The 26,483-nt window shown below is 36.0% G+C and overlaps 1 protein-coding gene across 11 annotated transcripts in view; it reads left to right on the top strand.

The window, feature by feature from the left end:
* Cep170 (centrosomal protein 170) overlaps nt 1–26,483 on the top strand; it is an 87,359-nt gene that overhangs the window by 12,797 nt on the left and 48,079 nt on the right. For all 11 annotated transcript variants that reach the window (XM_028755236.1, XM_028755235.1, XM_028755234.1 and 8 more), the window contains exons 2-7: nt 8,579–8,723; nt 9,459–9,548; nt 12,970–13,048; nt 19,760–19,818; nt 19,903–20,062; nt 21,854–21,988. In XM_028755236.1, coding sequence (XP_028611069.1) covers nt 8,619–8,723; nt 9,459–9,548; nt 12,970–13,048; nt 19,760–19,818; nt 19,903–20,062; nt 21,854–21,988 — 628 coding nt within the window. In that variant the 5' untranslated portion in view covers nt 8,579–8,618. The remainder of the gene's footprint in view (nt 1–8,578; nt 8,724–9,458; nt 9,549–12,969; nt 13,049–19,759; nt 19,819–19,902; nt 20,063–21,853; nt 21,989–26,483) is intronic.

The raw sequence follows: 26,483 nt of genomic DNA, 5'->3' as shown, positions 1-26,483 counted from the left end.
TGTGTGTGTGTGTGTGTGTGTGTGTGTGTGTGTGTGTGTGTGTGTGTTTTTCTCGGAGATGCTTCCTCTGACTGTCCATCTTAAAGAGTTCCACCCTAAACTATTATGTTATTCTTTTCTCTCTGCTTTATTTGTTCCTTCTTCTACTGTCAGGGAAGCTACATTAGTCCATGTAGCTATTTGTTTATTTTAGTTTCTATGAGATTAGGTACTTTTTCTATCTTAATTCTCTACTTTCTTCCTAGTATCTGTAATATTTAAAACTTAAAAATGAAAATGGATTTTTACCAAATTTCTATAATGTTGGAATTGTTGTATAATATCTTTGTTCATTTCCAAGGAAATACAGTATTTTTAAGACTATATTTTTCCTTATATGTTTGTTTCTTACATATGAAGTTCTTAGAAAAATGTCTAATACATGATAAATGGTTAATAAATTCTATTGTTATATACAGGATCACAGAAAATTATGGCTTGCTTTTCAAACCCCAGTGGCATTTTGTTTGATTCTTAGTTCATATGTGAAATAAAGCTGTAGCTATTTCTTTCATTTTCAAATACAGGGCATCAAGATCAAAGACTTTAATGTCAAACATGTCAAACATATTTTTTGTTAGAGCCTGACGTCGGTGCCAGAAATGAAAAAAGAATCTTTAGTTTATGTATTTAGTTATAGTTTTTCCTTTTTCTTTTTAAGTGCTTACCATGATAGAGAAAAGCATGATACAAGCTATAAAGCCTTATGGGCTAGTTCATGCAGTGGTTTATTACATTTGTTTAGTTTATGAATCTTTCTGATGGTCAAAGGATAAATTTGAAAGGTAAAATTTATCACTTTATTGTTTTTTAACCAAATCTCAGTCATTCTGTTTTACCAATGAAGACTCAAGACCCATATACTAGGGTGAAAGCCTGCTAACTCAGAGAGGCAAAGAGCACCCAGCTGACCTACTTCCTCAGTTGACATCCCAGAAGGAATTCCCTCTCTCAGTCTCAGAACACCTCCTTCAAACCAAATATCCTGCCCTCCTACTTCCTGTGTGTCTCTGTCCATCCTCCTGACTCCCTCTTACTGTTTTTTTTTTCTTTTCTTTTTTATTATTTCCTACAACCCAATCACAGCCCTTCTTTCCTCCCAGTCCCATCCTCACATACCCATCTCCCCATTACCCCCTCCCCTTCTCCTCAGAGAATGTTGTACCTGTGTGTTACTTTCTCAGAGATGCTTCCTCTGACTGTCCATGGGTACCACCCTGCCCTGGTACATCAAGTTGCAGCAGGGCTAAGTGCATCCTCTCCCACTGAGGCTAGACAAGCCCAGCTAGACAAAGGGGATCCAAAGGCAGACAACAGAGTCAGAGACAGCCCCTACTCCAATTGTTAGGGGATCCTCATAAAGACCAAGCTACACATCTACAAATATGTAGGGGGCCTAGGTCTAGCCTAATGTATGCTCTTTGGTTGGTGGTTTAGTCTCTGTGAACCCCCACAGGCCCAGATTAATGACTTTGTGGGTCTTCTTATGGTATCCTTGACCCCTCCAGCTCCCTCAGTTCTTACCCCAACTCTTCCACAAGTCTCCCAGGGAAGCTGTAGGTCTCTGCATCTGTTTCCATCAGGTTCTGGATGAAGCCTCACAGAAGATATGTACATATTCAATTCCTGTCAACTGGTTGCTTGCTCCACCTCTTGACCTATAGTTGACTTTATTTAATCCTGTTTACAATTTTCAAGCAGAAAGCTCTTGGATTAAAGGTGTGTGCTAAGGCTGAGCCATACCATGACTAAAAACAGGTTTCTCCAGTAAATGATACAATCTCAGGGTTCACAGTGTGATCAATTATCCTGCAACATTTTATTCCTCTTTGTTTAAAGTTTTACGTATTTTAATAGGAAAAACATATACTCTGAAACAGCTATGCAGTGAGTCAAATCTTTAGAGGCCATTGTCTCTCATGCTTCCTGGTAACTTGAAAAAAAAAGTTGTCAAATGATAACATTTTATCATCGAATAAGGTTAGAGAAAAGGTCTTTCTGCTCTGAAGAATGATAGTCCTATTGTGAGGACAGCTATTTATTTCTCTGCAAAAGCAGAGATTGTAGGGTAAGATGAACCTTATTCTGTGTAAAGCCATCTGGTGATGAATCAGCCAGCTGATTTGTAGAGCATAAGGACGGACTATCCTTAACATGTGGCCTAGTTCAAGTAATTCCATGCATTAATTATACACTAGGTATGTAATATAAGGAAGCAAGTTTTTTGGCATGGTTTGTACAATGTACTATTTCCTAGTTCTGTAGCAGTGCTATTGTTTATCTCAAACCTCCATTAAAATGTATATCACTCACATCCCTCTTGATATCAGTTCTCAATTGAGTTACATGTAACTACAAGCAGCATTTTGAAAATTTATGTTTTACATAACAATACAGTAATAGATTTCCCTCTGGTATTTTTATACATGCTTCTTTTTCTTTGATCATTCTTTACTTCTCTCCCCCACCCCCTGCTCTTTCTCTTTCTCTAACCCTTAGATCTCATTCCACATTTTTAATATATACTCTAGTAACCTCTTTACCTGTTCCCCCAAAAACTTCTCTCCACTTCATAGTCCTCTCCCAGTCAAAAACACACTCACAAAATTAAAATTCAGAATCCATATATGACAGAAAAGGTGAAATTTTTCTTGCTGAGTCTGGGTTACTTTCTCTTTAATATACTAATTTTCAGCTATATTCATTTTCTTGGGAATGATATGGTTTCTTTTTTTATGATTGAATAAAATATATATATATATATATATATATATATATATATATATATATATATTACATTTTCTTTGCATTCATCAGTTTGGATGCAAAAATGAACTCTTCCCACAGAAAAGTCCAATTTTAAAACTAGTCTAGGAAGGTGAGGGTGTGACTGTGGTTCTAGGTAGGTTTACACCTGCTTGATATCTAAATGGTGGAATGTTAAGTTGTTGTCATCTAACTGCTGAAAGGCCAAGCCCTGTGTGACGAGAAGATAAGCTGTGAGAGATTGCTAAAGAGGCACATAACTAGGAAATAAGGGCCAGATTTACTCAGTAGCATGTTAGGTGACCCTAGAGTTCCAGGTTACCTGCAAGCCAAGAATTCTAGTGGAATTGTCCTTCATTCATTAAAAATACCCTCTGTAGTATATTAGATTTGATCTTTTACAGAGAGAGTGGTAGAGAAGTGGCCAATGGTAGGAAGAAAGTTGTCAAACATTTACAATGGGTAACAGGTTGTTCTAGGCTAGAACCTAGAAATGAAGAAACTTTATGGCCTTCCTCTGGCAAGTGTGAGATCATCTCATGTCCTCATTCCAGTCTGGAATAAGAACAGCTTCCTGTTTCCATCTAACTTCCCAGCATTCTCTACAGGATTTAGTTCCCTGAAGCAAGATTCTTTTGTTTGTTTGCCCTAGCAACCCTGGATTTGGTAGGCAGCTCAATAGGTGTGTGTATATATATTTAAGTGTATTATTTGTTTTAGTACATGTATACTTGGTATAGCTTTTAAATGAGTTGAACTTGTCTGTCTCCTCATCATTGACTCTTTCTAATGTTTTGGAATCCATTGTGTACTATCTGTAGTCACATATCCAATAGCAGAGTGTCTTGCTTCTGCTGAGCTATAAGCTGATCATTGATCACCAGCCTCTCCTCATGCCCCCTCTCCTAGCCATTCCCAGATACTACCCTACCATTCTATGACAGCAACATTTTTGAATTGTATAAACCAGTGAGAATTTATGTTATTTCCTTTTTCTGTGCCTAGCTTATTTCATTTAACCTGAGAGTCTCCATTTCCATCAGTGCAGTGTCAAATGGCAGAATTTCATGCTTTATTATGGTTGAACCATATTGCCTTCATGAGTAGATGGACACTTTGCTTGTTTTCTTGGCTGTTGAGGTTAGTGCTTCAATACACTTGGGAATGTAAATGTTTCCCTCATATATTTACCTCCTTTGCATATAGGACTGTGAATAGGGCTGCAACATCAGCTGCAACAGTGGCTCTGGTTTTTTTTTTTTTAATTTTTAGGAGCCTCCAGAATGCATTTTGTAATAGCTGTGCCAATTTACATTCCCATTTGGGTTCCTACCAGCACTTTTAGGGTATTTGGACAGCACCTATTTACTGAATTAAGGTTCTTTGTGGTTTTTTCTTCCTTTTCCCTGGTGTTTACTGCTGGTCCCTTACATGTCTTCTTTTAAGAAATACCTGTTTGAATCTGTTGCCCATTTTTAAATTGCTTGGGAGACCACATAGATGACCTATTTTTAGTCGCAGCACTCAGAAGGTGTACACCTAAGTTCCATAGTGCAATCTTGACTACCTGGATCAGGAAGATACCCATTGTCAAACTCTGGTCTTTTCATGTTCTCTTTCCACATACCTACAAACACAAATATACCACAAATACATACACACATGAAAAAAAGAATACCTGAGGGAATGATGAGAAAGCTGTCTTAGAGATACCTGGAAAGGAACAGAGAATGCAGCTTTGTATTACATTGCAGTTCCCAGAAGAAAAGACACTGAGTGGACTCAAGATCATTACCTTAGCCCCAGAAGGAATCTAATACCCTGCATATTGAATATTATATTTTTATTGCATTTTAGGAAATGTGCATTTTCTAATTTTAAACTTAATGAAAAGCCAAATAAGATTTGTAAAAAGCTATTTTAACTATATTATTTTATGTAGTTATAATTATATAAGTACATTTATATAAAAATTATATATTACATATTCACAATGTTATATGTTGTGCTCTATAAATAAAGACTTACAGCAAATAAAAATTAAAGGATGCTTTATAGCATATGAATGATATTTGTTTAAACTGCTTTTTACACATTAAGAAGTTATTCTTTTTGTACATGTATAGTTCTTGTGTTTAGATTGCTGTTTAAGATGAATTCATTTCCTTTGATTATATTATATAGTAGTTTTCATTTTTGCTGTCTTGAAAAAATAAGCAACTTTTGACCTACTTACTATGCAATGTTTTAAAATCATTCTTCTGTGTAAATGGTGTAACTTATGTGATATATTTACAGAACGTTTCCTTTAATTCTGGTTCTCTATTGACTTGACCATGGAGACTGTATAGAGAAGGAAATGCTGCAATACCGATTTGACAGAAAGCATATAAGACTAAGATCATTTGTATTCAATAGTTGGATGACTGGGAGAGTTAATAAACCACATAAAACAGTCAAACTGATTAAATAAGCTGAGAAAGTAAAGAGACTTGATTGTTTTAGCTTCACACAAAATTATTTGCTTATTTTGGTAAAAGTTGTATATGTCAGGTATGTGTAGGTGACTGGGTTTTTTGTCAGCTTGACACAAATTAAGGTCACTTAGGAAGAGAGACCCTCATTTGAGAAAATGCCTCCATCAAAGTTGACTGTAGATAAGCCTGTGAGGCATTTTCTTGATTGGTAACAGACATAGGAAGGCCTACCCCACTGTAGACAGTGCCACCCCTGGGAATAAGAAAGCAAACTGAACAAACCAGGATGGTCTATCCCTCCATGGCCGTTGCTTCAGTTCCTGCTCCATGGGCTTTCCCTGAGTTCCTGCTTTGGCTTTCTCCAATGATACCCTGTACCCTGTAGGCTGTAAGCCTGTAAGCCCTTCCCTACCCAAATTGCTTTTCATTATGGTATTTTATCACAGAACATGAACCAAACTAAGACAGTCACATTTACATAAAACATACAAGATTCTTACTAGAACGTTGGACAGTGTTGCCTTTAGTGTATACATCTATTTTACTGTAGAATGCATGTTCCCATTATAGTAAAGTTTACTTCCTAGTCAAGGGCAGCACAGTATACATCTTAGGAAACGCTGAAAATATTCTTTGAATTCCCAAGACAAAACTTGAGTAGATGGTATCATGACACCAAGTATAGGAGAGGAAACTAAAGAACATGACACTTACACTGTGCCTGTGGTTATGCAGAATAAAAGTAGTAGAATAGGATTCAGACTCACCCCTTAATCTTACTGACTAAAAAGTCTGAAATTGTTACTGACAATGTCATATCACATAGGACAGTAATTGTTAAAAGCTCAGTCTATAGGTCCTTATGTGTCCCTGAAGGCAATCTTTTCAAGGGTAGGGGTTCATGGGACCAGATGTTTAATGATATCAAAGGACTTTCTGCCTCTTGTTGCATTTCTGTTAGCGCACCTGATACAAAAACAACTGTGGTAAATTTAAGCTCAGTAGCACAGATCAAGGCAGTGGACCAAACTGTATGTTGTACATCTGCAATTTTAAAAACAATTTTAAAAATCCACTAGCTTTACCTAAAACTATCTCACAAAATGGTAACAACGGGTGACTGTGTTAAGTGTAGACTTTGAAGCCACACTTTTGTAGTGTTCTGCAGGACTAGAGGACTTATAGAGAGCACTTACACTCTGTGCCACACTACTGTGGCTGTCTCCAAGAAAATGAGTTGGGTCACTGTGTGACTTGTAAGCTTCATTAGGCCCATGCTTTCATAAAACATCAGTTGTACTTCAATTATTAGTAGATTGATAAGCAGAACTAAGTATTTGTCAAATGAACCTCAAGAAAAAGTGACAGGATTTTATCTTCAGCGATAAAATTTTAGGTGTCAAGGATATTATTTGAGATAATGAATTCTGCCTGTGAGCATAGTAGTGCCCTAATATTTAAAGACTTTTCTGTTGACATGGGTAGTGGTGATATTTAATAGATGGGTTTTAAAGTAGTATAAATGAAGTATTCAAGTATTTGTAAGATCTACATAATTCTGAAAGCTGTTTTTCAAAAGACCAATTTATAATGTTCAAGAGCTCATCCAAGTGGAAGATGAATTTGTGCATAACTGTGTGAAACGCTCATTGGTACAGAGTTTCCAAATTCTATATAATCAAGAAACTTTGGCTGTGTATAGTTATTTGTTAGTAACTTGAAAATCTCCTTACAAATATTGTAAAAGACTTAAAAGCCCTTTTTTTCTATCACTCCAAAATCAGGTTTTCTTTATATATTTCTAGTTCAAAATTATGGTGGGAGAGTACTGTAAGAAAGTAGAAATTTTTTATATTAATTCAGATGTTTAAAAGATAACCCATATTTTAAGCAGTGCTATTTTTTCCATTGGAGAGGGGGTAAAAATGAGTATTTTTTAACAAATATTAGTAATTTTGAGTGAAATTTCTTTATTCTTTTAAATGAAACAAGTAACAGTTTTTCAGGTATATTATAACCCTTGTAAACAAATACTTCTAGTGGTTCCTTTTTTTAAGTACTAGAGAGTACTAAAAACCAAAAGTTTAAGAATTGCTACTCTAAGAAAAAATGTATTGAGCCGGGCGGTGGTGGCGCACGCCTTTAATCCCAGCACTTGGGAGGCAGAGGCAGGCGGATTTCTGAGTTCGAGAGTTCGAGGCTAGCCTAGTCTACAGAGTGAGTTCCAGGACAGCCAGGGCTACACAGAGAAACCCTGTCTCGAAAAACCAAAACAAAAAAAAAAAAAAAGAAAAGAAAAGAAAAGAAAAATGTATTGAGAAAGTAAAGTAGCAACTCACACCTATAATCCCAGCACTAAGGAGGCAGTGGCAAGAGGATTAGTCCAATTTGAAGCTATTCCAGTCTATTTAGCAAGTTGCAGGGAGAAAGGAGTGGAGGGGAGGAGGAAGGAATTGAATTTTTTATATTCAAATTGTATTCAGTATCTCTACATTTGATAGACACCAAAGCGGTGCCTTTGATTGCACACTTACTCTAGTTAGAGATTAGATATACTTCATAAATTTCAGTCTTTCTTATACTGTTTTTCAGCAAGACATGTATTTATACAGTACAGCTTTTTAAGTTACTACACTACTGTGCATATTTATTTTGAAGTTACAGATAGAGTCTAGAAGCCTTTTAGAATTGTAATAAAAATTATTAATAATTAACTACTGCCTTAGTCAGGATTTCTATTCCTGCACAAACATGACCAAGAAGCAAGTTGGGGAGAAAAGGGTTTATTCAGCTTACACTTCCACATTGCTGTTTATTACCAAAGGAAGTCAGGACAGAAACTCAAGCAGGTCAGGAAGCAGGAACTGATGCAGAGACCATGGAGAGATGTTATTGGCTTGCTTCCTCTGCCTTGCTCAGCTTGCTTTCTTATAGAACCCAAGACTGCCAGCCCAGGGATGGCACCATCCACCCATTATGGGCTGGGCCCTCCCCCACTGATCACTAATTGAGAAAATGCCTTGCAGCTGGATCTCATGGAGGCATTTCCTCAACTGAGGCTCCTTTCTCTGTGATAACTCCAGCTTGTGTTAAGTTGACACACAAAACCAGCTAGTACAACCACCTTCTTCAGTCTTTGTATAACTGGACTCTGAGTAGAGTTTTCTGGATTATGACACCGATGAGAGTGTGGTATATTGAATGGAAATGTTGAGAGCAGTTCTGTTTAAGGCCTGCTTACAGGACTGGTGACAGATAGTGAAGAGTTTCTAATGTGTTCTTGTTCATATCTGCAGGATAATGTAGTTTTGCTAAGGATTCAGAAGCTAAGCAGAAATGAGCTTAACATCCTGGTTTTTGGTGAGCAGTGGAGGCACTCGCCACAGGCTGCCACGAGAAATGATTTTCGTTGGAAGAGACGACTGTGAGCTCATGCTTCAGGTGATGTATTGGCCTTCTCTGTATGCAAGTACTAAGCTTAGCTGGGCATCAAGACCTGTTTTCTCCTTACAGAAGCAGAGCATTCAGTGGAAGGTCAGATAGGCTTACTTGCTCACCTAACTCTCATATCAGTTTTCACACTAGTATCATCTGCAGTCAGTTCAGTGTTTTGAGGATTCTTTTTTTGGAAAATGAAAACTTAAAGTAGAGAAGTTGTGTGTGTGTGTGTGTGTGTGTGTGTGTGCGCACGCGAGAGACAGAGAGAGAGGGAGGGAGGGAGGGAGGGAGGGAGGGAGGGAGGGAGGGATGGATACAGGTACATATAGGTACACACATTATGTCTTTTTTTTATCAACAGTTTTTAACCATATGATAGATAAAAGATTAGAAAATAATTTATTGGATATCTGTGTATCAGTTTCACAATTTTTAAACGATATGTACTTTGATATACCCAACAAAATAAATTGATTTAAATTCTCCCAGAATTATAATATGGATATAATACAAAGAATATTTTAAATATTTAACTACTTTCCTCATTCAGAAATAATGCCAAATTTATGCCATATCATAACACAGTTTAAATTTCATTTAATCTACTTTTTTTGATCTATCCTTGTATCAGCTGCCTATTAATATTGTGTGTATTGGTAAAAATCTTTGTTACTTTAGTATTTTCTTTTATTTTAGTTGTAAACTAATTTAAAATTTAGCTTAATTTCTTTCCTTTAGTCCCGCAGTGTAGATAAGCAACATGCAGTAATAAATTATGATGCGTCTATGGATGAACATTTGGTGAAAGATTTGGGCAGCCTAAATGGGGTAAGTCACGTTTTCTTTGAATATTTGATTAATGTTAATAAAGTTTCAGTACTTATTTGTATGTTTTCCTTTTTCTTTAGTTTGTGTTTCCCTTCTAAATACTTGAAAGGTGCACAGTACATTGAAGTCTTATAGAAGCAGCTAAGGAAGAAATAGAGGAGATAAGAAAGGCATTTAATGATAAGACGTGATAAACATTTCCTTAAGATGAGACTGAAGCTTAGCCTCAACACGTGCCTGCAGTTAATGTGTGGGAGAACAGAAAAAGGCCCTGGCAGTAAGAATGTGGGAACTACCTTTGGGCACAAGAGATATGTTCTCTGTTTAGAAAGGAAGAATGAAAAGGTAGATTGGGTGCCAAATGCTGGAGGACCTCCTATATTCTTGGGCTGGGGAAAAAATGAGATCTAACCATTTACTTTAACACACACACTCCTTTATCTGAACACTAGGATTCTGTCTTGCTGCTTTCTTTTTCTGTCTTTTTAGGTATTTTTTTTGTAACTGGTAGATTTTTTTCTTATTTCTATCTGATGTTTCTACATCTTGCAGAATGAAAATAATGATAGGATATGAGAGAACACTGATGTACTGAATTATTTCAACTTAATTTTCCTGTGGCTCTTGAGGCTCTTGTGGCCCTTGAGTGCTGGGAATGGAGCCTGCCTCTTCTAGAAGAGCCTCCAGGGCTCTCTGCCACTAAACTGTCTCTCTACTTCAGTATACTTTTAATACTATTTTAATGCCAGAATTTTCAACATCAAAATAAAAAGTAATGTCAGAACTAGGGGGAAACAGTGAAGTGCTATTTGGGAGCTCAGTTTTAATTGTAACAGGTGGTATAACCTTGGAAATACTAATCTCTGTGTTCCTCAGTTTTTTAAAATCGGAATAAAATTATTCCTTACAGATTGTTGTAAAAATGAAAATAAGTAAATCATTTTAAACATTTAAACCAATATGCACTAAACATTCAAAAAGTATTCATTTATTGTTATTATGATTTAGTTATCTTAAGAAGATAGCTAAGACAATTTTACTATTCAGGAACCTATATGTACTTTTCAGCAAATCCATTGTTGTACATACGTTGTTTTTTAACTGTTTATTTTTAAACTATGTATATGTGTGTGGACATGTGAATGTGAGTGAGAGTATGCACGGAGGCCTGAAGAAAGCTTTGCATCCTCTGGAGCTGAAGTTGCAGGTGGTTTAAGTTGCTGGGTCCTAACTAGTCCTCTACAAGAGCATCCAGCACTCTTACAAGACCACAGAGCCGTCTCTCTTGCTCTCATTATTTTATATTTCAGAGAAGTAGTTAACCCTCTATCTTAGCTTATTCAAGCCACTGTACCCTATAAACTGAGCTTCAAAATATTATTTGCATTCTTGCTCCTTTTACCCCATCACAAAATATATTTTCAAAGGACCTGAATATTTTTTTACCACCAGAAATGTTATTAAAATAAAGCAGAGAGAATTGAAACAAATTTTCTTGCTGCACTTTGGTGACCCACGTTTCTGTGAGCTTGTTAAAGCTTCTCTGTGAGACCCTTATTTACCTTCAGTCCTCCTGCCTCCTCCCTCCAGTGAGCTCTGAGCCCCTGGACCCTACCACATCTGTCCCATCGCACTCCTGCTTTTGTTACTGTGCTACTACATGGCAGCCTACATTCTAGCCTAGGCCTTTTGTTTCCCTTTGTTCCGACTAGAGTTCCATGAGCACATTTCTTGGGAAATACTTCATGGTCCTTCTCATTGAATGAATCTGACTAACAGAATGAAAACATCCTAGTTTCTTTTTGTCCTTAGAAATATTCTTTTCAGGCTGGAGAGATGGCTCAGTGGTTAAGAGCACTGACTGTACTTCCAGAGGTCCTGAGTTCAAATCCCAGCAACCACATGGTGGCTCACAATCATCTGTAATGAGATCTGATGCCCTCTTCTGGTGTGTCTGAAGATAGCTACAGTGTATTCATATATAATAAATAAATAAATCTTTAAAAAAAAAAAAGAAATACTCTTTTCTTATTGATTCTGGGTAAAAGAAAAGTGAGCTAGAATTGTCTTCATTTCCTGGAGAGACAGAGTGATAGTTTTGTCTATGATTATGTCATTGTTATTATTACAACTATGTCATTATTATGATTATGTCATTATTGTCATATTATGTCATTGTTGTCATATTCTACAGTGCTCCTGTCAATTCACTGTATGATTGAGTTTTGCTTTTTTGTTTTGTTTGTTTTTTCCTGTCTGCATCTGTGGACGTTTAAACTGAATGTTTCAGCTGTCCTCTAATAGCATAACCAAAAGAAAAAGAAGAAAAAAAATACTACAAAGATATTATCTCCAGATGTCTTTTTGGAAAGCTGATGCAATGTCAGGCACTGCAGTAAGAAACTTCAAGATGACAGAATGATTTATGATTCTGTTGCTTTATTCTGTCTGGTCCTTTTACTACCATTAGCAACCGTTGAGTTCTTGAGATGTGACTAGTCTAAATTCCAGAGGCTTAACAGACACACACACACGAATACCTTAATAATTTTTACTTTTTCAGATAGTATTTTTTTAGTACACTGGATTAAATTTAAAATGCATTATCAAAACTAATTCCAATTCTTGTTACAAACCTACAAAAATTACAAGTAGTATATATTGTTTGATTGGAAAATTGTGACATATTTCTCTTGGATAGTGCTGTTCTAAGCAATTCTGCTATTTGTCTTGTTATTTTGGTAATTTTCAGCATTGTACAAATAATTGAGTAAAGAGAAAACATGATGAGGATATGGCAGAATTCAATATCTAGAAAGAATCCATTCACTAAAGTACCATATATCTTAATTTTTAAAAAGATCCAAAGAACCAATATGACAGTTGTAAAGTAGCCTACAAGATGGCCTAGCAGTTGAAGATGCTTGCTGGTAGGCCTGATGAGCTGGGTTTAATTCTCAAAACTGGTGGAAAAAGAACTAATTACAGCAAGTTGTCCTGACTTCCACATGTACAGTGTTGCAAAATGTGTGCATGTGCTTCCTCGTACTCTCCCTCCCCACCATCCCCCTCCAGAAAGGGAGGCAGGGAGGGAGGGAAGGAGGGAGGGAGGGAGGGAGGGAGAGGGAAAGAAGTGAAATGTTTTAAGTAGTGTTTCTTTTTCTTTGGAATAAGCTTTTTGGCTTCATTTTAAGACAAATTCCAAGTGCCAAAATTCAACCTGGCATCATTGTACTCTGTGTGTTACCAATAATATTGATAAAAGGTTTAGTGTGAAGTCAGTATCATGTTGTAGGATGCTTGGCATGTGTTAGAGTGCAGTTCACAATAAGTACTTTTGAGTAATAGGTCGGGGAATTTGACTGGAATGCGAGAATTAATACTTTATGTGCAGAATAACCTTTTTTATTTTTCCTTGTAGACTTTTGTGAATGATGTAAGGATACCAGAGCAGACTTACATCACTTTGAAACTTGAAGATAAGCTGAGATTTGGATATGATATCCTTATATAATTTGGTGCATTTATTAAAATCATCAAAAATATTTACTACAATTTAATATCTTGTAATATAAGAATTAATAATACTGAAAATTTATACTTACTGTTTGTCTTCAGTTACTGTGTTCCTAAGGATGATCATGGAAAGCTTGGTAATACTCAGCTGTTGCTCATCTCTCTCTGTGGTACTATTTTATACAATTTGGGTGCTAAAGAATGGCGCTCGGAGGAGTGCTATGCATGCCTTAAGCACTGTATACTTAGGATCTTGCCAGGTGAATTACAAGGGCCCAAGTCAGTCTCTTTGGAGGATTTAGACATTAACCTGCCTTTGCTCCCATGCTATACTGCTGGTTTAATTCAAAATTTAACATATTCTGTGTTTTCTGACACCAATATTACATGACTAATACATTGTTATTTCATGTGTGTTCAAATTTTTATTTAAAACTTAGAGTCTCATAACTGGACTGTTAATGATTTTATATAAGGAACCTAGTAAAATGAAGTAATAAGACTTTAGCAATAATTAAAACATTTTTATTTGTATTTAATTAAAATAAAAACATTTCTCATGACATTTCTCTTGAGATTTAGTTTTTAAACATTTACTGAAACTCAGATAATTTAAAATGCTAAACATTAGCAATCTGGTAGACTTAGATCATTTTATCAAAGAAAGTAGGCTCAGATAATGATACTCAAATGTAGTATCACATATAACAAAAGATAGAATTTTTAAAGTTTAAAATTTAAACTCAAATAGTTTTACACCACATATTTTACACTTATACTTTAAAAACATAAAAATATATATTAATCAAATACTTATTTGTTAAGTATTTTAAATCTTTTAAAAATATATATGGTATGACTGGTGAGATGGCTCAGCTGGTAAGTTACATGCTGCCAAGTCTAGCAAGCTGAGATCAATCCCCAGGACCTACACAGTGGAAGAGGAGAGCAGTATGTTGTGTGACCACCACACACATACTTGGTGTACATGCATGCACGCATACTCCAAATAAAGAAATGTAAATGTTTTAAATTACATATTAGATAAACTAGTTAAGCGTTATCTTTAACCAACTTACGTGTTATCAAAACTTAAAGATATTTTGTATATATCTACCTCCTGTAATTACTTTACTATTAGCTGTCTTAAAACAAGAACAAATCCTAAGAAATTCAGATTTTTAATACAATTTTATAGAGTTTAAATTCCAGAAGAAACGGTAGCAAATTTAGTAGAACACACCTTTAGTCCTAGCTTCTCAGAGGCTGGAAAACAGAGATGACTTGGGCGTGGCACAAGAGTACTTTCAAGAAGAATACGAGTCAGCTTAAGAGATAGCCCATACTTTTTCAGATTGCAGATTGTAATCTAGGAACTGCAAACTAACCTTCCCCCCATCCCACAATCGACTCAGAATACCTCTAAAATTGGCTAGGGCTTTTAAGTTTTTATCCCTAAGGAATACCTCATAATCATAGTCAGTATTGAGCTAGCACTGTCAGTCAGATGCCCAGGGGAAGGAAGCTCATGTAGTTTCATTGTTCCTTTAAGATTTCATGCTGAAAATGAGATGGCAGAAATTTTATTCCATGGGACAGAATTATTTTAAACCATTTTATGTGATAACTGTATTTGTTCCTGTATTAGCTATACTAGACTGGGAAATTTGTCATGCTTCATTCATATATAAATTTAAGTTTATAGCCAATTTCAAATACTGTGCCTTAGAAAGGAAAGCTCTGATTAATAGCATGTCACCTTAATGGAGAGACAGTTTTAACATGGTTTAAGATTTGCACTAGAGAACATAATATATATGCTATAAATATGTTTTCTGACAAGAGAACTTTTTTGTGAAAAGCATGAACTCAATAAAATATTCCATTTTTCAAAATGACCATATACTCAAAGCAGCAATCAATAAACATTCAGAAATGTATGCTCATTCAGATGACCACAGATGTGGCCAATGAAGAGGCCAAAGTGTTTTCATTGCACATTTATTGGATGTCTCCTAGTGCTCAAGTATAGTTTTGGTGGTCTGGGATATACCAAAATGATTTTTTTTAAACAAAATCATTTAGTCTTTGAAGATATCATGCAATTTTGGGAATATTTATTCCCTCTCCTTCCCCGCAATTCCTTCTGTAATTACGCTTCTCCCACCCTCTCCTTCCTTCCTACCCAACTCTGAGGTTTGTTTTTTTTTTTTTTAAAGTCTCCCTACCACCTGTGCCCTCACCATTTAATCCAGTTTGTGTGGCCTAGTTAGCTAGACTTGGGGGTAGTATGATTAACCTACCAGGGGTTGCATCATTAAAGAAAACTGGCACTGCTCCAGTGATTGGCCTTAAACTCATAATACTTTTGCCTCAGATCCCTGAGTGCTAAGAGTATAGGCATGTACCACCATTTTTTTTCTCAGTATTTTTAATTGCCATACAAAGTTCTGGATTTCAAATACAGTTTGCTTTTGTTGTTACCCCTTACAGTTTTATACCCCAGTGACCTGTTTTCTGCTTTCATGTCATGAAAGTTCCATTACTACTTATTCCATTCTCTTGAACTTCTCTCTGATTTCATTACCTGTACCACCTGTATCCTTACCACACCCCCCCATACACAAACACATTTATACATTAAAATCCAAAGTGCACATTTAAATTTGAGACTGTAAAATACTTTGGGTAACAACCATTAATTCTGCCAGTCTATGATCAAGGAAGGCCTTTTTGTAGTCTACTATTTCTATCATCTTAAATTTTCATTGAAAAGTATACTTCCTTGATTATAGGTGTATCACTAGGAATTTTGTTTGACAGATAGATGGAATATTTCTCCTTATTTTTTCTCAGCAATTGCTTTTTTAAAGATGGATTTATTTATTTTATCTTTTTATGATGTTTCTGATTATTTTTTATTGAATATTTTATTTACATTTCAGATGTTATCCCCTTACCCAATTCCTCCCACCACCCAGGAACCCCCTACCCTGTCCCCCCTCTCCTGCATCTATGACGATGTGCCCCCCCCACCTCCCCACTCACACATCTCCACCCTCGAATTCCCCCACACTCAGCGTCCAGCTTTCATGGAACCAAGGATCTCCTCTCCCACCTATGCCCTACAAGGCCATCCTCCCTTACATATACAGCTGGAGCCATGAGTCCCTCCCTATGTGCTCCCAGGCTGGTAGTTTAGATCCTGGGAGCGCTAGTTGGTTGATATTGTTGCTCTCCCCATGGGGCCTCAAACCCTTTCAGCTCTTTTAGTCTTCTCAACTCCTCCATTGGGAACCCAATGATCAGGTCAATGGTTAGCTGTGAGCATCCACCTCTGAATATGTCAGACTCTGGCAGACCTCTAAGGACACAGCTATATCAGGCTCCTGTCAGCATGCACTTCCTGGCATCCACATCAGCGTCTGCCTTTGGTGGCTGCACATGGGATGGATACCCAGGTGGAACAATCTCCAGAAGGCCTCTCCTTCAGTTTCTGTCCCACACTTTGTCTCCATATTTGCTCCTTGAGTATTTTCTTACTCCTTCTAAGGAGAACCCAAGCACCCACACTTTGGTCTTCCTTCTTTCATGAGCTTCATGTGGTCTGTGAGTGAGTACACTATCGCTGTCTTCAGACACACCAAAAGAGGGCATCAGATTCCATTACAGATGGTTGTGAGCCACCATGTGGTTGATGGGAATTAAACTTAGTACCTCTGGGAGAGCAGCCAGTGCTCTTTACTTCCAAGCCATCTCTCAAGCCCACAGATTTTTTAATTGAGTATTAAAACCCTACTTTTTATATGTTGATTTTATGCCCTACAACTTTTCTGAAATCATATAAAATCTGAGTTATTTGATGGAGTCTGTAGAGCATTTTGGGTATAGAATCACATTTGTCATTTTGCTCTAGCTAAAGCTTTGAGCACTATGGCAAATAAGAATGTAGAAAGTGCTACATTTATTGCATTCTAGATTTTAGAGAAGACACTGTATCATTGTTTTGCTATTTAGTAAAATATTGGCATAGCTTTGTTGTATATGTTATTTGTTATTTTGAGTTAAAGATTTTTTGAAAGACTATGTATTCACCGTGATATCTGATCCTTTGTTTTAAGGTCACAGCTCTTACAAATAACAAACTATTTAAAGTTTTGCTTTTCTCAGTCGTAATTGTTATTAAGGTAAAGGCTGATATCTAAAAGCACATTCCTAGTATGGAGGTGAGTGTCTGTGACCCTTTTAGATAAATACTTATTGAATAAGTTATATATGGATGGTTTAGACTAGCTATGAAAGCCTTATAAAGCACTGAGAAAATAAACTTTACAAATTAGTCACATGGTTTATAGATTTAACCCTGTGTTTCCAAGTACACCTCTCCCCAAAAAGTTTTAATTTTTGAATAAGCTTTAAAAATTTTAGCACTTACTGGCGTTTTGAGTAACTACATTTCTATCATTTTTCTTGATTGGCAAGTTGAAAACCATTTGTCAAAATTTACACAACTGAGAAGATAGAGCATTTTAGGTATAAAAGCTGGACCCACGTGTCTAGTTGCTTTTCTGTTGCTATAAAGATGCACCATGACCAAAACAATGTATAGAAGAAAACATTTAATTAGGGGCCTGCTTACAGTTTCAAAGGGTTAGTCTATGACCATCATAAGCAGGGAACATTGCAGGAGACAGGCAGACTATGGCACTGGAACAGTAGGAGAGCAAGTTGGTGGCAGGAAGAAGCTGATCCTGTCTTGGGGGCCATTTCTTTCAAACCACCAACCATAATAGTCTCAGATCTCACAGGTAAAGTCCTCTGATTTCCACACATAGAAAACACAAACTATTTGAATGTAAGGAGCCCTGTCATTCTTTCTGAGCTGAAGTCTTAGGTTGGGGGTACCTTAGAGAAGCTCCAAGGCAGAGATGTTTATGAATCTATAAGAGATAGCACTAACAGTACTCTATACTCATTCATGTTTTCATCTGAACACGTAGGAGTCACTGTCAACTTTTAAAATGCTGTCATTTCCATTGAAAAGTAGTTGTGCTGTGCATTTTCTTTTAAGCTCTAAATTTCTGAGGAAAAAAAAGCGCTAGAGCAGTGGTTCTCACCTTCATAAGGCTGCGACCTTCAATACATACAGTTCCTCATACTGTGGTGACCTCTAAGCATAAAATTATTCTCATTGCTACATCATAACTGTAATTTTGCTATTGTTATGAATCATAGTGTAAATTTCTGATTTGTAGGATATCTGATGGGTTTGCAGCCTAAAAGTTGAGAACCACTGTAATAGATGGTTGTCACTAAATGTTCAGTTATGTGAATATTTCTATATGTAACAACAAATATGCAAATGACAAAGAGAAATTCTACAATTCAGAGTCATAGAAAGCTTCTCTATTGATAGGAAACTACCAGACAAGATTCAATAACTAGATTCTTTGAAAGCACAGGATTCTATCCACTCACTAAATTATTTGGAATTGAATAGAGTTGTTTATAGGTCTAAGAAGTTCTGTTCATAAGTTTACTGCTCTTATTACTCCCCACCCCCTCACACCACGCTGATTACAGTTTTCTACCCTTGAAGTGATTGATGAATGATTTGAATTAGTAAAGGATGATAGAATTTAGTATGCAATTATAAAATTGCTTTCATTGTAAGGTTAAATAATGGTAGGAAATAGGACCTCTAGAGGATTGATCTTTAATAAGAAGCCTTGTTGTTCAGGCATGATAATGAAAGCATTCATTATATCTAAGCACTAGTTCTCATGTGTATAGAATCATTGTTTGATAATGTAATATGACCTTATTCCAGTACATGGAGGGAAGGGGGTGGTGTGGTTGCATATGAACCCTAATTATAGCATTTATTTTCCTTGTACTTCCAAAATGAACCTTATTTTATCAAAGTTCATGAAAATCTGATTAATCAATCCCTTCAGGATTTGCTGGTGGGTATTGACTCATGAGACATTTTTTACACTTTTGTGATTATAATTTTGATACACTTTTGTATTTATAATTTTCTTCATTTTGGTCCTGTCATATTGTTGCTTATGAAAATAAAAAACTTTTATGTTTTAATTATTTGAAGGCCAGTACTGCCTAAGATTATAAATATTTATTGGATCTTAAGGTTATATTTATTATGACAAATTATATATTTGAAATACTTTGTGTTATCTAAGGGACTATTCCAGGATCAGGCTACATTCCAGGTACTCTGCAATCTGCTAGGAGAATCTCAAATTTGAGAGCAGACTGGAGACCTTGTCTATAAAAAATTTTTTTAAGTCTGGGGATGTGGTTCAGTGGTAGTGTACATGTCTAGCATATGCAGGGTCCTGGGTTTAATCCCCAGTACTGTACAAATAGATTATAAATACATGATAATAATTCTGTTAGTTACTCTTGAAGCAGGACAACTTCTAAATTATATTTGATGATCTTTTTTTCACTTACTCATTTTATTAATTTTTAATTGATTATTTAATTCATTTACATTCCAAATACTGCTTCTCTCCTGGTCCTCCTCCAAGAGTTCTTTGCCCCATTCCCCTTCCCCTTTGCCTCTGAGAGGGTGCCCCCCTCCCTTGGTTATCCCCTTTTCCCTGGAACATCAAGTTATAAGCACAGTGACCAGAATTTTGGAGTTAACATTCTTCCTTAGCTCTGTTTACATACAAATCTCTTCACTGTAGTGCGAGGAGAAATGAGGGTCCCTGAAGAAGCTCTTAAGGTAAGAGTTTATCCTTGTTGCCAGCCTGTTACTAGACTTGACTTCTTCCACGGAAGTTTCACTTTGATTTTAAATGTTTTGTAGCATGAAAAGTTTACCATTCAACTTCAATTGTCCCAGAAGTCTTCAGAATCAGAATTACCAAAATCAGCAAGTGCCAAAGGCACAGACTCCAAAGTGGAGGCTGCTGCAGAAGTGCAGCACAGAGCCACAGAAGCACTGAAATCTGAAGAGAAACCTGTGGGTAAGTGGACTGCAGGATCTGGAGATCCACAGTAGCCATATCTATGTCTCCATGTATCTCTACAGAGGGAGGAAGAAGAGAGAGGAAGCACACACATCATCAAGTTGGTACCTACAGAAACTGACTTGTTGAAGCACCTAGAAAGCAGGCAGCTGATATTTCCAATGCCAAATCCCAGGCAGAAGAGAGTGTCCCTTGGGGTGAGGCTTTCATGCAAAAACAATAACAAACTAAAATATAGAAAGGTAGTATCATGTTGGTCACAACATCCAGCAGAGACTGACTGGGGAAATTGAGGCAGGTACCTGCAGTCTTCTATTGAACTATGCCCTGGTGTCCCAGATTCCCAGAGCCAAATTTCCAGCTTCTCTCTTTCTATGCAGACACTTGAATATTAGTGGATAAACAATAATAATCTCTGTGAAAGTAGTTTGTCTTTTAGCTCTCCTCAAGGACACATGTCCTTTTGGGCTGTTTTGTTTTTCTCTTCTTTCCCTGACATTTTTAAATGTCAGACAGTTAAGGGGACTAACCCATGCCCAGACCTTGGAGAATGCTTTGAGACAGACAAGCTTGGGGTCTGACATGGGGCTTACTCTCTGTCCCACCTCCAGAGTTAGCTTCTCACTGAGCTCCAACAGCACACAAGAGTTTGTCAATATAAACACAACAGTAGTTGTCAGTATAACATATATTACACTACTCCTAACTCCTTTGGAACGTTTTGAATTTATACTAACTCTTAAATTATATTTTTTGTTCTCATACTCCTATCTATGCATGCATAAAAGTAATGCATGCTGGTGACTAATTCCAGAGAACATTTTAATGTGAGTTTACTCTAGAAAACATTGACAACTCTGCCGAAGTGTATCTTAAATATTTAAGGAAAGTAGTTTCAATATTTGAATAAAATAATAGTTTAAAACTGTAGCTTATTATATATTATCTATATTTCTCTGAATTATAAATGAAATAAAAGGGAAATTTTTTAAAGATTATTTATTTTATGTATATGAGTTCTCTATTTGCATATGTACCTACATGCCAGAAGAGGGTATCAGATCCTAGTGTAGATGGTTATGAGCTACCATGTAGGTGCCGGGATTTGAACTAAGGACCTCTGAAAGAGTAGTCAGTGCTCTTAACCTCTGAGCCATCTCTCCAGCCTGCAAAAGGGAAATTTTTAATAATACTGCATCATCTATATATCATGTAATGCCTACAGTGTTAATAATTACAATGATGCTTTATATATAATCCCTTCAAGTAACGACTGTATTAAACTGATAAAAAAATACATCTACTGAACTAAAGACTGGCTAGCATTGAACGAGCACAAATGTAGTTAATGTACCCGTGTGCCATTTCTCATGCCAAAATTTGCTTTAGTTTCATGTTTTATGTGTAGACTTAATGGGATTCCTCATCAGACTGTTTTTATTATTCCCTTGATAATTACTGTGTGATTCCAAACAAATTCTCCTACCGAAGACACTTCTGTCTAAATATGCAATGATTGTTTGTTACAGAGTTACGGATCTTCGTTCTGTACCAGAGCCCTGTAACACTTAAACAAAAAGCTGTTGTCACACATAGAAAGTTGCATTACTTAGTCATTGCCAATGTGCATTTACTTAGTCATGTCCAGTTCTGTTTAAGTTCATGCACAAATGCTACATTACTGAAACTAGAGTACTTTTAAATCAACCAAGTAAATTTAGCATCACATAAAATATATTTTTTGTTTCATCTGCTTTAGGAAGATGTTTTTTACTCACTTCCTTTTAGATGTCTCTGCAGTGCCCCGAGGCACTCCATTATACGGGCAGCCGGCATGGTGGGGTGATGATGAGGTGGATGAACAAAGAGCTTTCAAAGCCAATGGCAAGCCTGAGGAAAAAACTCAGGAACCTGGGACTTCAGGTAAAAATACCTCAATGCCTGTGACATCAAATTCATATTGAGCAGGTATTTATAGTCTAAACAAAAGTCACTGTGCTCTGAAAAATGATCTATACCATAACTTCATTCTTAAAATGGCTTTGCTCTTGTAGTTTTTATGAGTCTTATATAAAATACTAAGTACAATGTGTATGTAATACAAAATCTTGTTACATTTTTTCTTGTTTATAAATTGTTTTAAAAAACAGGTTAATAGCATTAACTGGACATTTTAAGTATTTTAAAATGATTATTAAAATGAATTTATGAAAGTAGGTACATATGAGTTACATGTTTTTACTTGATTCATTCTCATATGTTCATTGTAAAATAAAAAATTCTCTTACATTCAGAAATGTGATACAGAGTTAAAAGTTTTTTAAAGCCCTAGCATGCTCATTTTATTGAGATAAGATGGCAGTATGATTCAGAGAGTTCAACAACCAAAGGCCAGAATCAGTTATGGTTTAGATCCTCCCATTAGTAACTAAGGAACATATTCTGTTCTTGGTGGTGTATTTAAGTGGTGACCAGTAGATTTCCAGGATAAATGGAGATATTGTCACAAAGTTGTTGAAAAGACATCAGAACTGAAGTATACAGCAGCCAGTTTGTTCAGTAACAGCAGATAAAGATCCAAAACTGGAGGAATTAAGTACAAACACCAAGGCTCAGTTTGGAAGACATATTATGTGTGACTCTGAGGCAAGAACAATCCCCGTCAGAACTGTTTCAAGTTTTCTTACTTACACAAAGTACGGAGGACAGTTTTCTTAGCTGGAGAATATAAACATTCTGGGTTATGATGTAGTCTACTGAAACTAGTGTACAAGTCTAAAAAAGCTGTAACAATCAATAGGTCCTATGATGCTGAGCTTTGCAAATAACTCCATCACAGCTTTCTGAGTCTTCCCCAATGCTTTTTCTTTATATTATTTAATATGACTTCCTGTCATGTTAATGACAGAACTGTTCCCTGATACTAAGTAGGAAAGGTATGTACTGGCTTCCGCACCTGGTTCCTCTCATGGTCGGGCAGTACAATAGACAGGATTGTTGGCTACTCTTGCCATTTCTGTCTTGGTATCCACAGTACATACACTGATGCAGTTACCCTCACATTCAAAGCTGCCGCCACCAGCATCCAAAGTTGCACAGTTTTTGATCAAACCATCAGAAAAGAACAAGGTTGTGTGCAGAAGACATCCTGGGATTTGGAAGAAGACCTTTCCCAAAAATCTTCAACCCATTGCTCATTAGTTTCTCACAGATTCAAAAGGTCACTTGCTGTTCTAACCAGTCTCTGGCAGTGCATCTGAGATTATCATTAAACCCTTGCTCCCCTCCAAGCATGGGGTGGGATTATTTGTCCCTAGGGCATATGAGCAGTGTCACAGAAAAGTGATAGTAGAAACTGTTGAAGTTCTTTTAGGAAAAAGTTTCTTTAGGAAGGAGAAACGGGAAAAGGAAAACAGAAGTCAGTTAAGAATATCTGTGTTATTTTTTATTTCTTTTTCTCTCTCTTTTATATATTACCTACTTCTATGTCTTTCTTTCTAGTGCTGAGTCATAATTGAAATTTTAAGTTTATGTTTCAACCTCATTGCTGTAACCTATACGTAGCAAATATGAACTGATCTTCAGTTCAGAAACAACTATAGTGACCTTGTTTTGCCTGTCAAGTAGAATTTGAACTTTTTGATCCATGATGTACCTTGTTTCTCATTATTGTTGTTTCAGTATTATCTCCCTTTGTACCCTCACATAAATTGTGCTTAATTCCTGCCTCTTCTCCCACAGTATGTATCATTACTAAATGATACTACACTGCTGGTATGTAAAACTGTTTCATTCATTATTTTTGCATAAATCTTGACTGAACTCTAAATTCCTTACTTCAAGTTCCATATATTCTAACTTCATTTTGCACTAGAGATAATTACCTGATATGGGGGGATATAACCAATTAGATAGGTTAGAAAACACAGATCAATTTACTAACTATTGCAGTATTCTGAAAATAATTATATGGTACTGAAAATTAAGGAGCCATTAAAAAAATGTGTCATTTACCCTCACACAACTTAAAAATTCTGAGGTACATAACTTGTAAAATCCAGTGTTTCGTACATATGACTGATAAAAGAGTAGCAGCCTGACAGACAGTGGCCGACACTCAGTCTTGCTTACTTGGTTCATCTCCTCCACATGCTTGCTGTGCACCTCATCATGGCCGTATCTAAAGAGAGCAGTTACTGCTGGGTTTGCACATTTTATAGATAAAAGAATTGAGACACAGAGTGATGTTAGTTTACTTACCAAAGACAGTACTATTCACGAGATTCCAAAGATAAACACATCAAGTCCTCATATACAGATGTGGGGCTTCATTTACCATTGAATTTGATGACATTATATCAGGAAAAGTAACTGAATTCATTTCTGATCAGTTCCACAAGTAAAACCATAGTGAAATCTTCTCTCAGATAGATAGATAGATAGATAGATAGATAGACAGACAGACAGACAGACAGACAGACAGATAGATAGATAGATAGGTAGATAGATAGATAGAACAAGCAGTAGAACGAGGAGCAAGCAAGCAAGGCAGCCAACCTTGGCAACATAAGCCCTATCTCAAAATAAATAAGCAAAAAAGAGAACCAAAGAATATATAGATTGTTAGCTGTTAATATCTTCTAGTTTATGTATATAGAATCAATTCTAGCTTAGTTACTGAATTCTTGATAATTGAGGTTAATTATAAAATATTAGTACAAACAAATACTATCTCTTGTAGTTTAATTTGGTTTAAATAGAAATAGTCGTGAATAGAAATTAACGTCAAATTCATGAACACCAAAGTATCTTCTATCAATGTTGTGAGAAAAGAAATCTGTTTAACTTTCCTAACATGAAATTAAAATTCCTTAGCAGTTATTCTATGAATTTCAGAAGGACGACGTCACTCATGATTTTGTCTTTGGAGAAATGAGTCTCTACTCACATACTAAAATTCCCACATAATCTAACTATAACTTTATAACTGAGTTATTGAAAAGTTAAACCATTCTTCATAAGTCATTATGAGATGTAGTATCTATATCACTACCTTCATAGAGAAAGCTAAGAACAATTTAAGTTGTTCCTTTATTACTGAGAATCATCACTGTTAAGTTATTGATAACTTAAGTAGTGTCCTCCAGAGCCTGAGAGCTCTGAATGCTGAGCAGCACTGGGATACTATGTTTTCAAGGCCAATTGTCTGCTCTTGATTTTCATCTTACCTCTTTGCTTGCTATAATAATTTCTCTGAGATATTTTCACTTTTCATTGGTAAACCTAATGGAGTTAATTTTGAAAAGAATAATTTTTACTTTGTGTATTTCTATTCTTAAATATTCTCAGCCTTTTGTATTCATTTTTTTGACAGTATGAACATGCCTATCATGATTATTACTGTTTTAGTAATAGGGCCTTATATCCTCTGTTATCTTGTATATCTTATATCTTCTATATCATACTCCACATACTTAGTGACAAGACTAATGTTCTCATTTTTCTATAACAAAAAAGATTTTTTATAATTGCATATTTAAATGAATTGTACAGAGATGTAATATTTGAAGCTATTTCAGAAGACTAAATATTTTGTGTAATTTAAAAAATTGATTGAAAACAGCCTAGTTTGCCTGTATTACCTTTTTTCCCCAGTAAATTTTAATTGATTTTCTATGAATATGCTTAAAATAAAGCTGATATTTGAGCCTTAGGGAAATTTATTTCATTTGAATTCTTTTATGATTGTAGACTATCTTGATAATGAATAGTCTTTTATTTTCTCAACCAAAGGGTAGCTTGGTCTTTACCTTCTTTCTACCATCTGCACTACCTAATTACACCTGTTTAAAAACGTCTTCACACACCCTATGCAATGTCTTAAGCAATGGAGGAGTTGTCACAGTGTTCTGTATTTGTCTGCTCCCCTTGCCACTCACTGTTGTTCAGCTTTCATCCATGTCCTTTAGGCTTTGTGCGCATTCTGCGGTACAGAGATGTAAACTAAATTTCTTCCAGACTTACTGGCTGACAACAGAATTTTCTGTTTTTGCATTGTTTCTTTCATACTGCTGCTTGGATGGCCATGCTGCAAGCAAGCCACATATTTTATCACTAACCACTTTTACCTAATAATGTGTGTCATCTCCCAAGCTTCCATAATATCAGTTTTGTCCTAGAGTGGGGTCTCTGAACATTATAATTGAGACTGGTAAGTGGAATTGTTAATTCCAAAGCATCGCTTATGTATTTATTTCATATCTCCGTCTTCACTTGACTAACTCTTCACTGTTAGAGCCTCACATTTATTCTCAAATGCTTCAAATAGCCCGCTCATTCTGGTGACTTGTTTAGGTAATTCATGCCCTCTCTCTCTCTCTCTCTCTCTCTCTCTCTCTCTCTCTCTCTCTCTCTCTCT

This window comes from Grammomys surdaster, unplaced genomic scaffold (assembly GCF_004785775.1).
Source record: "Grammomys surdaster isolate TR1022 unplaced genomic scaffold, NIH_TR_1.0 126051, whole genome shotgun sequence".
Taxonomy (NCBI): Eukaryota; Metazoa; Chordata; class Mammalia; order Rodentia; family Muridae; genus Grammomys; species Grammomys surdaster.
This window is presented reverse-complemented; position numbering and strand designations above follow the sequence as displayed.